The sequence below is a fragment of the Apteryx mantelli genome, chromosome 2 (assembly GCF_036417845.1).
Source record: "Apteryx mantelli isolate bAptMan1 chromosome 2, bAptMan1.hap1, whole genome shotgun sequence".
In the NCBI taxonomy this organism is placed as follows: Eukaryota; Metazoa; Chordata; class Aves; order Apterygiformes; family Apterygidae; genus Apteryx; species Apteryx mantelli.
In genome coordinates, this window is record NC_089979.1 from 45,430,288 (window position 1) to 45,446,159 (window position 15,872).

General features: G+C 40.8%; 1 protein-coding gene across 2 annotated transcripts in view; it reads left to right on the plus strand.

The window, feature by feature from the left end:
* The first annotated feature begins 389 nt into the window (after positions 1–389).
* ZC2HC1A (zinc finger C2HC-type containing 1A) overlaps positions 390–15,872 on the plus strand; it is a 36,761-nt gene continuing 21,278 nt past the window's right edge. For both annotated transcript variants that reach the window (XM_067290571.1, XM_067290572.1), the window contains exons 1-4: positions 390–417; positions 13,030–13,103; positions 13,762–13,878; positions 14,099–14,234. In XM_067290571.1, coding sequence (XP_067146672.1) covers positions 402–417; positions 13,030–13,103; positions 13,762–13,878; positions 14,099–14,234 — 343 coding nt within the window. In that variant the 5' untranslated portion in view covers positions 390–401. The remainder of the gene's footprint in view (positions 418–13,029; positions 13,104–13,761; positions 13,879–14,098; positions 14,235–15,872) is intronic.

Here is a 15,872-nt window from a genome sequence, read left to right on the forward strand (position 1 = left end):
CCCCCGGGGAGACGGCGCTGCGCGGGGCGGCAGGAGGGCGAGAACCGCGGGGCAGCCGGGGGGGGGGAGGGCAGGAAGGGGCAGCGGTGAGATACGGGCAGCCCCGCCGCCCGGGCTGCTGCGGAGGGAGGTGCTGGAGGGAGCCGGGGGGAAACGAGAGCTGCGGGGGGAGGCGCCCGCAGAGCGCACGGGGGAAGGGACGGGAGCAGGGGCAGGGGAGGACGGGGGGGCCTCGCGCCTCAGCGGCGGGACGGGCGGGACGGGCGTGGGGGGGAGGGCGGTGGCCGGCCCCGCCCGCGCCGCCCGAGCCAATGGGAGCGGCGGATGTTGGCGGGACGGGCGGTGGCGGCGTTGCCACAGCAGCGGCGGGGCCGGAGTGGCGGCCGCAGTCAGGGAGCGCCATGGAGGGCCTGGAAGGTGAGCGGCAGGGGCGGCTCGCCGGCGGCGGGGCCTTTCCTCCCCTCACCTCCTTGCCGGAGGGGGTGAGCGGCAGGGGCGAGCCGCGCCGGGCCTTTGTGCATGTTTCGGGGCGGCGGCGGGGAGGGGGGACATGGCGCTCGGAGGGGCGGCCCGGGCGCCCCCGGCCCTTCCCCGGCGGCAGCGTCGCTTCGCTGCCCGGCGCGGAGCGCGGGGGAGGCCGCGCCGGGGCCGGCCCGGCGGCGCTTTGTCTCGCTCGCCGCTCCCGCGGGAGCGTTGCGGGGGCGGCAGCGGCCCCCCGCCGCGGCCAGGCCGTGGCGCCCCGGCTCGTCGGTGCGCGGCGGCCCGCAGGTGCCCCGGGCAGCGCGCTGTGCGGGGCGGCTTTGCCCCGGCTCGTTTTGTGCAGCCAGAGGAGTGGGCTAGGTTCTGCGATGCGCTTGTAACTGTAGGGAAATGCCGAAGGCCGGGTGCTTATTTGCTGATAGAGTTTTTGCAACTTCATCCTGTGCCAGCTGGAATAAGGAGGATTTCGCCCTCCAAGGTATCTGTCGTGGCACAGATGCAGGTTTGGGATGTGTGAAGTTATTGTTTGCTATCTGAACATCCCAGTAGGCCTGTTATTGGTGTGTTTTGCAAGTTGCTTTAACAATATTATTAAGAAATAATACAAACCTGTTCTGAGTAAGGACCACTAAATGGTCATCAAGTCTCCCATGTTCTGCTTCACTCTAGATAATTGAGTCCTTAAATAGGAAGGAGAGTTAACTGGCCTTTGTTCTTTGTCCCTTCTAGCACACCCCTGCCCCTAGAGAACAGAAGTAATTCTCACTGAATACCTGCTTTTTATCTTTAACAGATTTTACAATCATCAGACTCGTTCTTCTTATGCCTCCTCTTCTGCATCAAGACTGTGTAAATATGGAGAACACGATTTGGCATTAAAAGGCCCAGGAGCTTCTCTTTTATTTGATTTACCTAAGTTGTCACTGAATGATAATGTTCTTTAAATTTGAAAGATAGCATCCAGTGGTTTATCAAAAAATGCTTTTTGGCACTCAGACTGTCACAGCAGTGCTGTGACAATCCTGTGTTCCCTATCCAGAAAGAGAAGGCTTGCTCTAATTTTGAGTCAGCTATATGGCTGACTGCAGCTGGGACTGCATATCATATGCAGTTCATCTATCAATTGATTTGGTTGTGAGCTGTAAGGCTGGCTATGCCAGCTGTGTCGTACAGGCTCTACTACCTTCATAACAGAGGGTGGGCAGATCCACAGATTTCAGCAGAAGCCTAAAAAATTGTTATTCTTGAGTAGATTTTGTCCAGCTTTGCTGGTGTGCTAGTCTTCTGGAGATGGTTTACATTTTGTTTGTATCTCAGTAGGTATTGGGAGTGGAAGGATGAACTACTAAATCATAGAGTCAAATCTCATGTTTACTGTATGAGCCTTTTTTTGAAAGTACTTTCAAAAGCTAGAGTTTACCAAAGCATTTTTGTTTTCTGTGACATGAGATTTTCTTTCTCAACACTCGAGATTAATTAGAGAGTAGCACAAGTAATAAGCCATTTTCAAAACCTTCATATATCCTTTCCTTTGGGAAATCCTTTATTCCACACTGGTGTCTGGCATTCTTGAATGTTAAAGTTCTTGAAGCTGAAGAATGTGTTCTTTGGCTTGCTCATGGGTCACTTTGTGCTTTTATTTTTTTTTTAATTGCTCTCATAAAGCATGTTTTTTTGTTTCAAAATATTGTGTACCAGTGTTGCTTGAGCTGCTGCATACAGAAGTAAACAGGGCTTTTATTTGTAGCTTTTGAGTTTAAGCTGTCTCTTTTGATGTACATTTAGATTAGGTTCAGACAAGATGTGCATAGACAGGTGGCCCCAGGAGGGGAAAAAGCAGGCAAAAACAACAACAACAACAACAATGAATTACTCCACTAGGTATTATGCTTTTTTCCAGTTGTTGCATTGGCAACTCAGAAGAATGTTGCTGGTTGCCATTTTAGATTAAATTTAGAACTGGAGGCACAAGTGCTCAGTCATTCCTATCCAACATGAAAGCATGGGCTGCTTTGGAAATCTGGCTCTGCATCCTCCCCACCTCCTCCCCCTTGGATTAGCTCTCAGCAAAATCAATTCCCAGAGCTGGTATATACAGCTAGTCCTGGCAGAAGTGTGTGTGAGGGATGTGGTTGGGGTAGAGGGCTGGACTTTGTCTTTTGGCAGCAGCCTGCTGGTGTGTGTGGCTGTGGTAGGGCCCCTCCCGCTTAGGACGCTTGACCTGGACTCTCCACCTTTGGAAGATGGTGCTTCAGTTTTCTGAAGCTCATCATCATAGATGCAAGATCTGTTTTATTCCTATTTACTTGAGCATGCTTTTAATAAGAATGGCTGTACCTAGTTTATCATGATTCTTTTCATCATGTGGAGAGTTGTAAGTGTATTGGCTGGTTTGTGGAGCTGCATTAGTGACATTTGAAGAGTTGAATAGTATTTCTTGTGTTGTAATCATCTCTTTCACTGTGTGCAAGTTGAAAGGTTCAGTGAAATGGTAAAGTAGGTCTCTGTGTTGCTTTTTAAATTCACTTCTGGCTTTTTTTTTTTTCTGGAAGTTTGTTGCTTCTTCATATTAGTATATCAATATTGCTATCTTGATACTGAAAGGCAAATTTAGAACTCTTAAATTTTGTAAAAGGAATCGGTGCATGCGTGTGTTACTACAAGTGACAAATTTGATGTATGCCTTAAAAGTTAAATCTGAAGTTGCTAGCCCAGCATTTGTTACTTTGCAGTCTGTACAGTGTTTGGTTCTTTTTCAATTTTCATTAATATGCTGGTGAAAATATTTGCAGTAAAAGCCTATCTGTGGTTTTTAAATGAGCTATTGACTTTAAATGTACTGATCTTTAAGGTGAGTTTAAAAGGTTTTCCCAAATAGTCCATCGTGTCCTGAATCCCTGGACCATTTTTGATGGGTTGTCACATGCTTGTCGCTTTCACTGCTGGATGACAAGAAAAAAGCTGTCACATTGGCGTGTTTGTCGCTGTTTTGCTTGAAGGAGATGGAGGAGGGGATCCAAGCACTGAATTCCTGACTTCATGTAAGCCGCAACAGCCCAATGGTGGTCTGTGATCAGCTTGCCTCCAGTCTGTTGCTTTTTATGGGAGGATGCCTGGCAACAGCTGTTTGAGCTGACCAAATGCCTCTTCCCACACTTGTCCCCAGCACATCCCAGAGGCTGGCCTGCTGCTGCCTCCGGTGTAAAGGGGAAAGCGGCAGCTGCGTGAAAGCGCAGCTGTCTGGGGCAGGCAGAGGCAGCACTTGCCTGGCCCCGCGGTTCTGCCTGCACCCTGTGTGCTGGCGGCCAGGGCGGGCTGGCTGTTGTTGGGACGGATGGGTGGCTGCTTGCTCAGGAAAGAGCCTGCAGCAGAGTCTCAAACCCAGAGCTTTCTCTTGCAGCTGCCAAGCAGGGACTACTGTGACTAAGCGTTTAGATTCCGAGCAGTCTCGGTGTGCCCTTGAGGTCTCTCAGGGGTAAAGCACGCTGTATAATGTCTTCTCCGTAGAGAGAGCAGTGCTGTAATAGTGTTTGTTTCTGGACCCTTCGCTGACCCTGAATGTGTGAGACGCTCTGCTCCCTCCCCAGAAGGTGCAAGCTTTCTAGTTTGGGATTTTACATTACTAATGTGTGACTGGTGGAAGCAAGCACACATGCTTGCTTTTACGCAGAATTTTGAATGAGCCATTGCATTCTCTCTCTCTCTTTTAATAGTGTGGAAAGTTATTTCTATTTTCAAAACAAAAAATGGTATTAATGTAAGCCTTCCTTTTCTTTTGGTGTTGATGCTTGTCCTCACTGGATGTGTGCAGCAGCTTCCCTACTTTGGCAGCCATTTTCTTAAGCTCTGTTTAAGAAAGGCCCCAGCCCTTCATAACGTTTCAGTGGTGTGGGGTTTTTTGTTTGTTTTGGGTTTTTTTTTTAATCTAATACATCGAACAGCAGGAAGGATTAACTTTACAGTACTGCTTTTAAATCAACAAGTTGGAAATGATTAAAGATAAAAAGAAAAAATAAATATTAGCTTTACATTTCTAAGAACTCGTTTCTCTCTGATAGCTGTTAAAACAATGAGAAATGCAGCCTTTTCATCAAACTGTTGTTTCACTGGGCATACTTGCAGCTCTGTTAAGTAGTCTTAAGTTTTACATTTTAATACGCTACATTATAGTGAGCAATGTATTTATTTTTTTCCAATGCATTTATATTTTTATTTGTGATTAATGTTGATGTTTTGGGGAAGAAATTGAAATTAAATGTTTTACTTGAGAAAACTTCTGAAAACTGAATTCAGGGGAGATATGGTTTCAGAATATAGTTCACTTTTAAAGAAAGGAAGTAATACATGTAGACAGGAATTCGAATGTTTCAGGTTATTGCTTGTTCAGCATCTTACAACTAATAGATTTTACCCTTTCTTCTGCATTATTATTTTTTTTTAACAGAATTTTACAGCCTTTTTAGCTTAAACTGCAGGAACTAGATCAATCTAGTCGCTGGATTCCATTGGTTAAATTTGCTAAAGTGGAAAGAAGAATATGTTTTACCTGCATGCGTGTATGATGTGGTTATTATCAAAAGCTGTTGTGGCATTTCAGTAAAATCTACTTCAAGGAGTGTGTCTGGCAGTTTCTTCTTGGCTTGATTTTTAAAGATATTGTTACAAAAATATTAAGGAATCAGTGTATTATAAATTAAGTTTATTATCAAAATTATTTTTAACACATTATTGTTAGCCAGGTAAACTTCTGCTAAACAGGCAGACTTAGAAGAGTGGGATTGCTCTATCCAGTTACATTTGAGTAATAGAGGGTTTAAGTCCAAGAATTGCTTTTGGGGTCGCTGGTGCAAAGCTGTCTTGGTACAAGATTAATGTAAAAAGGCTGGCCTTCACTTGACTACCTACTTACAGTCATCCTGGTGCTCGTAGCCTAATACAGGAAAACAGCTTATGGTGTCAAAATCGAATTCTGTAACTATACACAGGTTTTGCGGATCACGTCCTTTCTGCTGGCTGTTGATCTTAAAACTCATTAATAGAAGCCCAAATAATGTATCTGAAAGTCAAAGGGATCAAATAACACTGCTTATTTGTGTTCAGTTTTGTTGCATTTCCCTATGCATTACAGGGGAAACTGCCATACTTTTTCAGGGAAATCATCACAACCAGCTGTGTCTCTGAAGTGCCTGTACACTAACGCACGCAGCATGGGGAACAAATAGGAGGAACAACCTGTGTGGTTGCAGGGCTGAGATCCCAGAGAGGTGGTGGGATAGCTCATGTGTCTGGAGTGCTGCAGTGGTCGGATACAGGCTTTTTAGGAAGGACAGGCTGGGAGGGCAAGGCAGGGGAGTGACCCTGTATGTCTGGAGTGCAGCATGAGTGCATGAAGCTCAGCCTGGGGGCGGGTGAGGAGCCAGCTGAGGGCTGGCAGACCAGCTTGGGTGGGTGATGTTATGGTGGGTGTTTGCTACAGGCCACCTGATCAGAAAGAAGTAGGTGAGACTTTTTTCAGGCAACTGGAAGAAGCCTCATATCCAGAGGCCCTGGGCCTCATAGGGGGCTCTAACCACCCTGATACCTGCTAGAAGGGCAACATAGCAAGCACAAGCAATCCAGGAGGTTTCTGGAGTGCATTTATGACAAGTCCCCAGCAGAGATGATGGAGGAGCCGAAGAGGGAAGGTTCTGTGCTGAACCTCATACTTGTAACCAAGGAAAGACTGGTCAGGGGTGTGAAGGTTGAGGGCAGCCTTGGCTGCAGTGACTGTGAGATGGTGGAGTTCAGGATCCTGAGAGGAGGGAGCAAGGCTAATAGCAGGATCACAGCCCTAGACTTAAGGAGAGCAGAATTTGGCCTCTTCACAGGTCTGCTGGGAGAATCCTGTGAGATACTGTCCCAGAGAGAAGGGGTGTCCTGGAGATGTGGTTGATTTTTAAGGGTACATAGTGTGACATTGGTAGGTTTTAATATAAAAAGTTATGCTTCATATGAGGAAGAGGGAAGAAGGACAGATGGTTAAAGAAAAGGAGAATACAAGATGATGTAAGTTGTGCATGCGCTGCATGCACATGTAACCATGTGCAACCTTTCTTGACTAAATGCAATTTATTTCTCAGTCACAAAAAACCTTATTCACAGGATCTTCTTCCATTTTGTCCCTTTTCAACTGGTGAGTCTTTCCCTTGATACATTATTTTCAAAAAAATAATACAGAACTCAAGTTCATCAGATTTATATTCAAAACTATAACAGTGAATTTGACAAATATGCATTTGCATTGTCAGTCTGAATAACTGATATGAAAACATACAGAGGTTCTATAAAGTCTTGCTTAAGCATTTCAACTTGAAGGAATTGAAGGTATGCTGCTTTTTGTTATCTTTTGGAAGCAGAATTGACAGCTTTACACAAGATTAGACTGCATTGTCAATACAGAAGTAGAAAAGATTTCATAAGTCTTTTCCTCTAAAATTAGGGATGGATAGATAAAAGTAGATTCGTTTGCTATTTGTTATACAATTATTCATAATCTAATTGCATAACAGTTTTGAAGTATGTGGAAGGTTGAATACTAAGAGAAAGAGAGCTTACTATGATTCTCTTGCTTTCCTTAATTCTTCTGCAACCTAGTGCATAGCATATCCGGACTAGAAAGGATTGCTTTGGTGAGGTAAATCATGCGCATCACGCAGTTATCAAATAGATTTTAGCAAAGTGTTGACAGTATTTTCTGTTGTTAATATGATATATTTGTCTGACTCTCATTTGCATTTCAGTATTCATGGTAGCAAAATAATGAAAACTTGCAAAACTAGCAACCCTGTTTTTTCTGTCATCATTGATATCCTTTTTTTTTTTTCTACTCTTGTATTTTCACAATTATTTTCATTATTTAATGCTCTTTAAATTGGTGTAGTAAGCCTTTCAAATAAGTGTTGTTTGCCATCAGGCTTTTCAGGGGTGAATGTTGTTGATTAAAAAAAAATACAACCCAGTCAGCACTGATCAGTGGACATATGTTGGAGAGTGACAGTTCCCAAGAGACTGTGGTGCTGTGACTTGATGGTATAGATTCCAGTTAAGGTGAGGAGTATAAGGACTGAAATGTTTTTTCATAAGTGAAGCATGTGGAACTCTTAATGAGTGAAGAATCATTTGCTTTTGTTGGAGATGGGAGGGGATTTATGCTAAAAGCAGTAACTAGAAATTTGCAGGAGAACGCTTGGGTGAGCACTCTCCAGCTAATACTTTCAACAGTTGTAGATTACCTGTTGGTTTCAAGTAGGTAATTTCAAAGCTGGAGGTCACACCAGAGTGTTTCTGTAAGCTTGAATGTGTTAAGGCTTAATGGTGATAATCATCACAGTTGTCTGGCCAAAATCTTTTAGTACTGTCATTGCTGCTGATAAATAAAAGGTTTTGAAGGGCAGTCAAACAAATTTCACGACATGACAAACTGCTGTTATTAGGATTTAATACTGCTTTTATCTTTGAGGAGCTGTGTTTCTTTAAAGCATTTTCTACTTTTTTTCTAGGTTCAGATGTATGCTGGTGTATGCAAAGCTCTCCAAAAGAGAAAACTGTAACACAATTTCAATTAACAGCAGTTCAGGAATACCACTTTTACTCCCTCTGGGTGTGCGGTCTATTTGCATAACTGCTTACTTTGTAAACCTAGCAGCAAGAACTAGCAGCATGCCTGTGGCTCTGTCAGATCGAATATGGATGATCTGATGGGCCTGCGTACCATACCATGAAAGATGATCTGATGGGCCTGCATATTGTACCATGAAAGATAAATCTGAGAAGTGACGCCTTGCACTTTCCACTGTGAATTAGTTGGTCTATTTGAACGTGCGAGGGAGAAGTCCCCTAGCTATTTAAGTCTCAAAGGAGTCTAAACCCATCTATAATGGGGTTTTGACATCTGAGAGAGAGTCTTTACAGCTATGCGGTCAGACTTTGAGGACCACTCAAACTTTACATCAAAACTCCAACTTCATGAACAGAAGGTATGGGTAATTGGTCTGTGACCATATGCAAAAAGAATGTGTGCAATAACTTAGGCACATGCAGGTAGCAAAAAAAATTGGAAGACTGTTGTACTCTGAAAGTAGCTGGAAGAGGCGGGGACAGACTAGAAAGACAAGTGATAAGAGTCTGTTGCCATTCATGCCTGAGGATAGACTCACCTTACCTAGACTGGAAATTTTATTAGCAGCAGTAAAACAATCTAATTGTTTAAATCAGACAACCAGCATCTTACTAGGTTGAACTCAGTTTGTTTTTACCTGAGACCTGGTGTGAGCCAGACAGTAGGAGAAAAGGGTGTAGAGCTGCTGGGCATCATAGGTATGGCATCCCTTCAGTGGAAATGCTTCTACTTCCTTTGGTATTCACATACCCAATTTGAACGGATTGTCCTGCTCTTCTCCCTAGGTGTATTTAGATTAGATAACAGTAATTATGTCCTTTTCTAAGATAACTAAATTCATTCGTGTTTAATATAGGCATGTAAATTGCTAGTGATTAGTGGTGTTAAAGATGGTAAAAGGGAAAAGAAGTGCAGCTGTTGGATCGTGAGTTTTCTGTGGTTGCATAACCAAAGTAGTGCAATCTCTGCATTGTTGCTTGGCTTAAAGGAAACTGAAGCAAAATGTAGGCACTGATTTGACACTGTCTTGCTACCAACTTCTGTTCTCAGATTTGCTTGCCAGGCAAATCCTTTCTTCTGTTTCTTGATTTGAGTCTTCCCTGTTTTTACTCCCCTCCCCTCTCCCCCCCTGCTCCTTACAGCCCAATAAAGGCTGTTCCTCATTTTCCTATTGCATATTTTTTCTTTCCATACGCTATTTTATTCTTTTCCCCTTCACTTCTTACTAATTTTCTTGTCATTGCTTTTGAGTTTTGATTCCCCCCCCCCCCCCAATCAACCCTGCTTGACGTGAAGGTCAACAAGGCCATGGTGGGGTATCTTTTCTTGCTCTGATGGGTGTTTTACCCCTCTGTGATGGAAAGTAGCAGTGGCAGGAGAGATCTCCAACCTGTAGCAGTGAAGCTGGCTGGAGAAATCCTAGCTGATCTGCAGAGTTGTCTTGTGTGCTCTGGTCAACCCAGAGGAAGCATGAAGCACTGGAGGAGTTAGGTAGCACACCTCACCAAATTTTGGTTGCTTCTGTGAGTTATTATTATTATTATATTTTTAAGGCTCTGTCCACATCGTCTGCTAAATTTAGAGTTGCTGCTTTAGAGAAAACCTTGCTGAAGTTATTTGTTATGTCAATACAACCTATTTCTGTTAACTTTTGATCAGGAAAAAAGAGTCACTCTGTGCTTCTTACTAAGAAATCCCCAAATTTCCAGCTGTAAGATCTTACTTTTATTTGCTTTTCATTATCAGGCTAAAATCTCTTGAAATAAGATTTGTCCATTCTGATGCTTTTTCTAGTATTTTTATGGAAAACTATGCCAAAAATGAATCAGTCATTTCAAAGGAGAAAAACAAAAGGTTGTCCTTTTTATTGCTGGTGTTTAAAAAACTAACTTTTGACATTACTACCAAAAATGAGGAGAAGGCATTTTCTTTTTTTATGAGCATTTGTATCACTGGTTATTTATATAGCTTTTGCATAACAGGTATGCTGACAGACTACATTATTAGAAAAGGCATTTGTGTATAATAGCTAAACTTTCTTGTTCCCTTCCCAATCTCTCAGTTTTATTCTCACTTTTTTTAATTTTAAAATTACCAGATCTCATGTTGTGGATGTTGCTAACCCTTCTCTATGGGAAGACTGTTGGGCTCTTGTACAGAAAAGTTATGGTTTGGTGGATTCCCCCCCCCCCCCTTTAAAGGGAGAAGAAATTCAGAGGAATAACTTAAGAAATTGAAGGGACTAGTGGGCAGATCTAAAGGACTGTAGATTTCCCAGTTTTAATGAAACTTCAGGAACTGTAATTTTTTAAATAACTGTATTTTTGTTTTCGAATTAGTGATTTGTGTTATGGGGGAGGAAGCATTGGCAGTAGACATGGCTCTTGGCAAATGTGATTATTGAGCAGCTGCCAGCAGCTGAGAAGGGTGAGGAATGCTGGAAGGAGACCCAGCTCTGTGACTGTAGCTGCAGTGAGTGCTAATTGACATTCATTATACAGGGCTATGTTGTATGTAAATACTCCTGGATCAGTTGAGCATCTGTCAGATCTACTGCTTTGCTTTGGTTTTTTTAATGGTAAATTTAAGCACAGTTTGAGTTCAATGAATAGAAGAATATGGTGGAAAACGCAGCTATTCTTCATTTACTAATGTTTATACTGGAAAGAGTTATAAGATCAAGGATTTCAGTGAGAGAATGTTATGCATCTGATTTTTGAAGATCGCTAATTGTAATTTATTTCAGCTAACTTCTTAGAAAAGAGAAAAAATAAAGACGCAAGCAGTCTTACTTCCCTGAATTACTACTCTCACTTGTTGACAATTTCTGCAAAGCTGAGAGTTGTGCTAGATAATGTGATAAAGTTGAACTCTTTTTAACAGGAGTGAGTTTCTTATACTGTCTGTTAGAATTATTAAGTGTCAAGAATTCTGAAGAATTAAGTATTGAAACAAAAAATGAATCTGTGCATACCTTGTATTTCTGAGTAGGAGAATGGAGAAAAGCCTTTACAGGCTTAGCTGCTTTGTCTTGTGAAAAAGAGTGAGGTCAGGTTCCAGCCATCTAAAATGTATTATACCGGACCATCATTACTAGTGAGTAAAGTTATGCTCCAGCTTGAGAATTAAAAAAAAAAAAAAAAGTCTGTGGATTTTTTTTCAGAAATCATTGTTTAAAATAAAGATTGAAAAATTACCATTAATAATAATAATAAAAAGTTCCTAGTAAGTTTTGGTCTAAACACAAGTCTTGTTTTTTTTCTTCTGTTATTGCATCTGAATTACCTACAATATTTTCTATCTTGCCTCCTTTTTCCCTACTTTTATATGCATATAAACACCCATTTAGATGGGAAACGAAGAGGCTTAATTATCACTTAAGTGTTATAACTCAAGATTATTGTCAGTACAGTCCGATTATGCTGTGATAAGGATGTGTTTATGTCTGTGTGAAAAAGGAATATAAATTAATGAAAAAATGATGTTTGAAGAAGCTGGTTTTTAAAGTGCAGAACACTTTGTATGACTTGTGATTCTTGAAATGGGTTGTGCTCAATAGCGTTTAATATATTATTTATAAATATTTACATACTGATGATATATTTCAGTTAATTAATTGAAAAAGGCAGAAATTGATTTAATAGTTCCATGTATTTGTGCTAGAAATCCTACTTAACTTTAATCTCAACATTGGGAAAGAACATATGCAGCTGGAACCATGACTGCCTGAATCTTCATTTGTTTGCCTTGAAACACTTTGTTAAATTTTCCATGTTCTTTAGGACTGATCCTGCTGTTAATGGACAAGTGTGTATGTTTAGGTTAAAAAACTGCTTTCCACTGAGGAACTGGGAACAAAAACTGATAAATCTTTTTGTAGAAGAACTCTCCTGTGTTCATAACTTCTTTAATTTCAGCCTCTAATGTGCAAAAAGTACAAGTTGATTCAAAGTAATTGTCTTAACATTAAGTAGAGGGAGCTGTATTGTCTGCAAATGTCAGACTGAGTACAGGAGAAGAAACTAAAGTCTCAGACTTACTGCCTGTTTACTCAGATACGCAACTATATAAAAATATTCCTATAGGTCTAGTACAGTAATAAATACAGTAGATGCCTGTTATTGGGAGACCTTGTATAGGTTTTGATCTATGCCTCGAGTCCATTGCATAATGCATACTATATGAATATACTTTGTTTGCATAGACTTAGATGCTTTGATTTGTTAGTCTCTTACATAGTTCTATGAATCAGTTGTTCGCAGGGTGTTGAGCGAGTAAAGAGTTAACAGGACTGAAGACAGGTGTACGTTGTATATACATTTATGTTTACCAATGCCTGAATAGCAACAGGAGAGATGCTTGTATAAACTGTCAGTACTAGTCTGTATAAAATAGTTTTAGATTTTTTTTTTTTAAGAGAAACTGGAATACCTCAGCTTAATAGAGAAAAATAAGTGATGGGATGTGACTTACATTTGACTTACTATAATGGGGGATTCCCTTCCAGAGACCTCAATATCCAAGAAGCATGATTATTGGTGTGTGTTTGGGCTGTCAGTGTGACTTAAAATGAATCTGTCATTTGCTCACTGAGAAGCAGGCATCCCCTCCCAGATGCAGAGTTTCATGTTGTAAATCAGCAGAATTTGTGCTGACTTGTCACTGGGCCTGACTGTTTTCCAGAAGTATATTAAATTGGTTTTGCTTTCTGATTTGCTAGTCTCTGTATAGTTGAAAGAGGGTCCCTATAGTGCATTAACAGCTGTCACTGTAAAAGTATATTGCTAAGTATATGAGGTCAGCAATCTAGGAGAACTTTTTTTTCATCACAGCTATAAAAAAAATTTGCTTATAGAAGTATGCATTTTTTATATATATATATTTTTTTAAAGGTGAAGTTACAGTGCAAACTGGAGATCTGTTGCCATGTAGGATCTGTGGAAGGACTTTCTTTCCAGCAGCACTGGTGAGTGGTATGAACGCTTTATGCTTGTTGACTACCAGATCTTATAAACTAGTGTGAGAGTTAAGCAATTGTCAGTATAGCTAAATACTAAATAGCTAAGTACTTTCAAAGGAGATTAATTTTTTTTTTTCAGTGCCCCATCACTTTCTGAAAACACAAGTCTCTCTAAAAGCATCTTCTTTTGGGCACAGAGTCATTCCTTACCTCTGATAGTGTAAGCCCTAGCATCATCTAGTCCCATCTGGTAAATGAAGTGTTTTTGTTAGCTGTCTTTGAAATGCCCTTTTCTCCAGTCTTCATGGAAATTGATCTGTTCTTAAATATGAATATGAATTTCAGGCACTACTGACTTTTATTGTTACTCAGGGCAAGTTCTGTCTACCTACCATCAGATCTGTATTTGCAAGGAGTAGATATAGATGCCTTCTTTTTTTTTTCTCAACTCTCAAGTCTTTGTGGTCATGTATATGTTTGTGAATTCCTGTAGTTCTGTTCAAAAAGTCATAGTTGGTGTAAGTACTTGAGTGAAAGCATTCCTATCTTGTTGATCAGGAGTTGGGCCTCATTTGCTGATTGGTGTTTCTGGAAAGGGGGAAATAGCATGTTAATAAATTGTGTTCAAAACTAAATTCTGTGTTCTTTGTTATTCTGCTTGTAGAAAAAGCATGGACCCATTTGCCAAAAAACTTCTGCCAAGAAAAGGAAGACATTTGATTCCAGCCGACAGAGAGCAGAAGGAACTGACATTCCCACAGTAAAACCTCTTAAGCCACGGGTAGGTTATAATTTACTCTGAACATATATACTCTGGACATTTTAGGCAAAATATGTATTAATTACAATAAGATTCATTTTTGCTGGTAATTTCTAATAATTAGATCAGCTAGGACCCAGAAGAAATTTAACTATCATATTGTGTATTAAAATAAAGCATGTTATTTATTGCAAAGTAAGAGCTCCAGACATACGAAGCTCTTTCTTTTTTGGCTTCTTAGCCAGAGCCCCCCAAAAAACCATCCAATTGGAGACGAAAGCATGAGGAATTTATAGCAACTATACGAGCAGCCAAAGGACTTAATCTTAAAGACGGTGGAAAGCTCCCTCCACCACCTCCACCATCATATGATCCTGGTATGTAAAACAGTTAAGTTCTTTAGAGGTCTTTGTAATATAAACAATTTGTAAAAATTTGAATTGAAAAGGAATTTGTTGAAATACACTGTTCACAAGTTCTTAAAAGATTACTGTCTGATTATCCCTATGCAGATGCTGATTTGTGACTGTGGGTCTGACTGACTAGCATCCTGTTTAGTTTTCAATGCCCATGACTTTGTTTTTAGCACATCAAAAGGTAGCTGTGGCCATCTTTCAGTTTACTACCTCAGTATAATCTGTAGGCTGAATAAACTGTTTCAACATCTTACTTCTGTCTGCAACTGTGGATCTGCTCAGAAAGAGCAGACCACCTTTTTAATTGGCTGCCAATTCTAGGCAGCCAGTGCATTGTAGGGATGGACATGTCTACTGTGTTCTTCAGTCTGCAGTCACTTTCATTTCTTTTTGGATGCATGTTTTGTTCCATGCATACACTGTATGCAGTTAACTGCTCCAGCGTACATGTGATCCTTCCTCACGTGGTGAGGATACTTGTGTTTTGAGTATGTGAGGGACCTGGGATTTATATTAACAAGGGAGTGATAGTCCTTGAATGCCTTCGTAATGGAGGTTGGATAAAGAGTTGAAGCAATCTTATGTGATTAAGGAGAGAAGGAAATAAATTTTTCAGTGAACTTCTGTGATGTGATGTTAGCTTAGAGAATAAATTTCTTCTTGCCATAAGAGCTAAACGATTTGATAAGCTCAGTGGTTATGCTCAGAAAGATTGCAAACTTTACATCTGTTTTCTATTCTGCCTGTCTGTCATCAAGTGAAGAGGCAAGTGTTTCCCACCTTGTCCCCACAGGAGACACATTAATCTCAGTAGCAGGACTGCAACTGCTCATTCATATTAAGAAGTGAAGACTCTTATTCTGTGTTCAATACAGTATCTTGAAATGTCATATGCCTTTTAAAGTAAAATAAATCCAATAACTAATACTACGGATAAGAAATATATGGCTTAATCATAGGTTTATGTTAATTATCTAATTATAGGATTAATTATATAATTCCATCAATAAACCAGTAGTATAGTTTCTGGATTACAAGCAGAAGAGTCCAGAACTAAATCTAGCCTACAAAAACTACTAAAATGGTGCTCCTTTAGTTGTAGTTTGCAAGAGACTGCAAATGAGTTTGAAGGAAAGAAAGACAGTAGCTTCTGTACTCAGTCTACTTGAAAGAGGGTAGGAGGTGAAGGGAGGAGAAAGGTATTACCCCTCTGTTTCTCTTCCTTCCCTTTTTTACTTTTCCAGTCTGACTGTCTGTGTTGTTCCTTGGGTTCATCCTGCTGCAGCAAGGTAAGACTCAAGTAAGATTTAGCGTATGGAACTAGGAGTGAAGAGAAGATGCACTAATCAATCAGTGAACATCCCTCTCTTCCTCCAAATAGAACAGAAGAAATAAACAGAGCAGGAGTAGCTACAATTGTTCCTTTTCCACTTGTACATGTAAGAGAAAGGGAGAATTATACTGGATACCATGGAGTACATGCATCCTCTCTCCCACTCAGCTCTCTTTGGCATGCCTACTTCTAGCTAGCTGCTCATCTTTTTTTTTTTTTTTTTTTTTTTTAACCTTTTAAAAACTAGTCCAAGAGTTCTTTATATT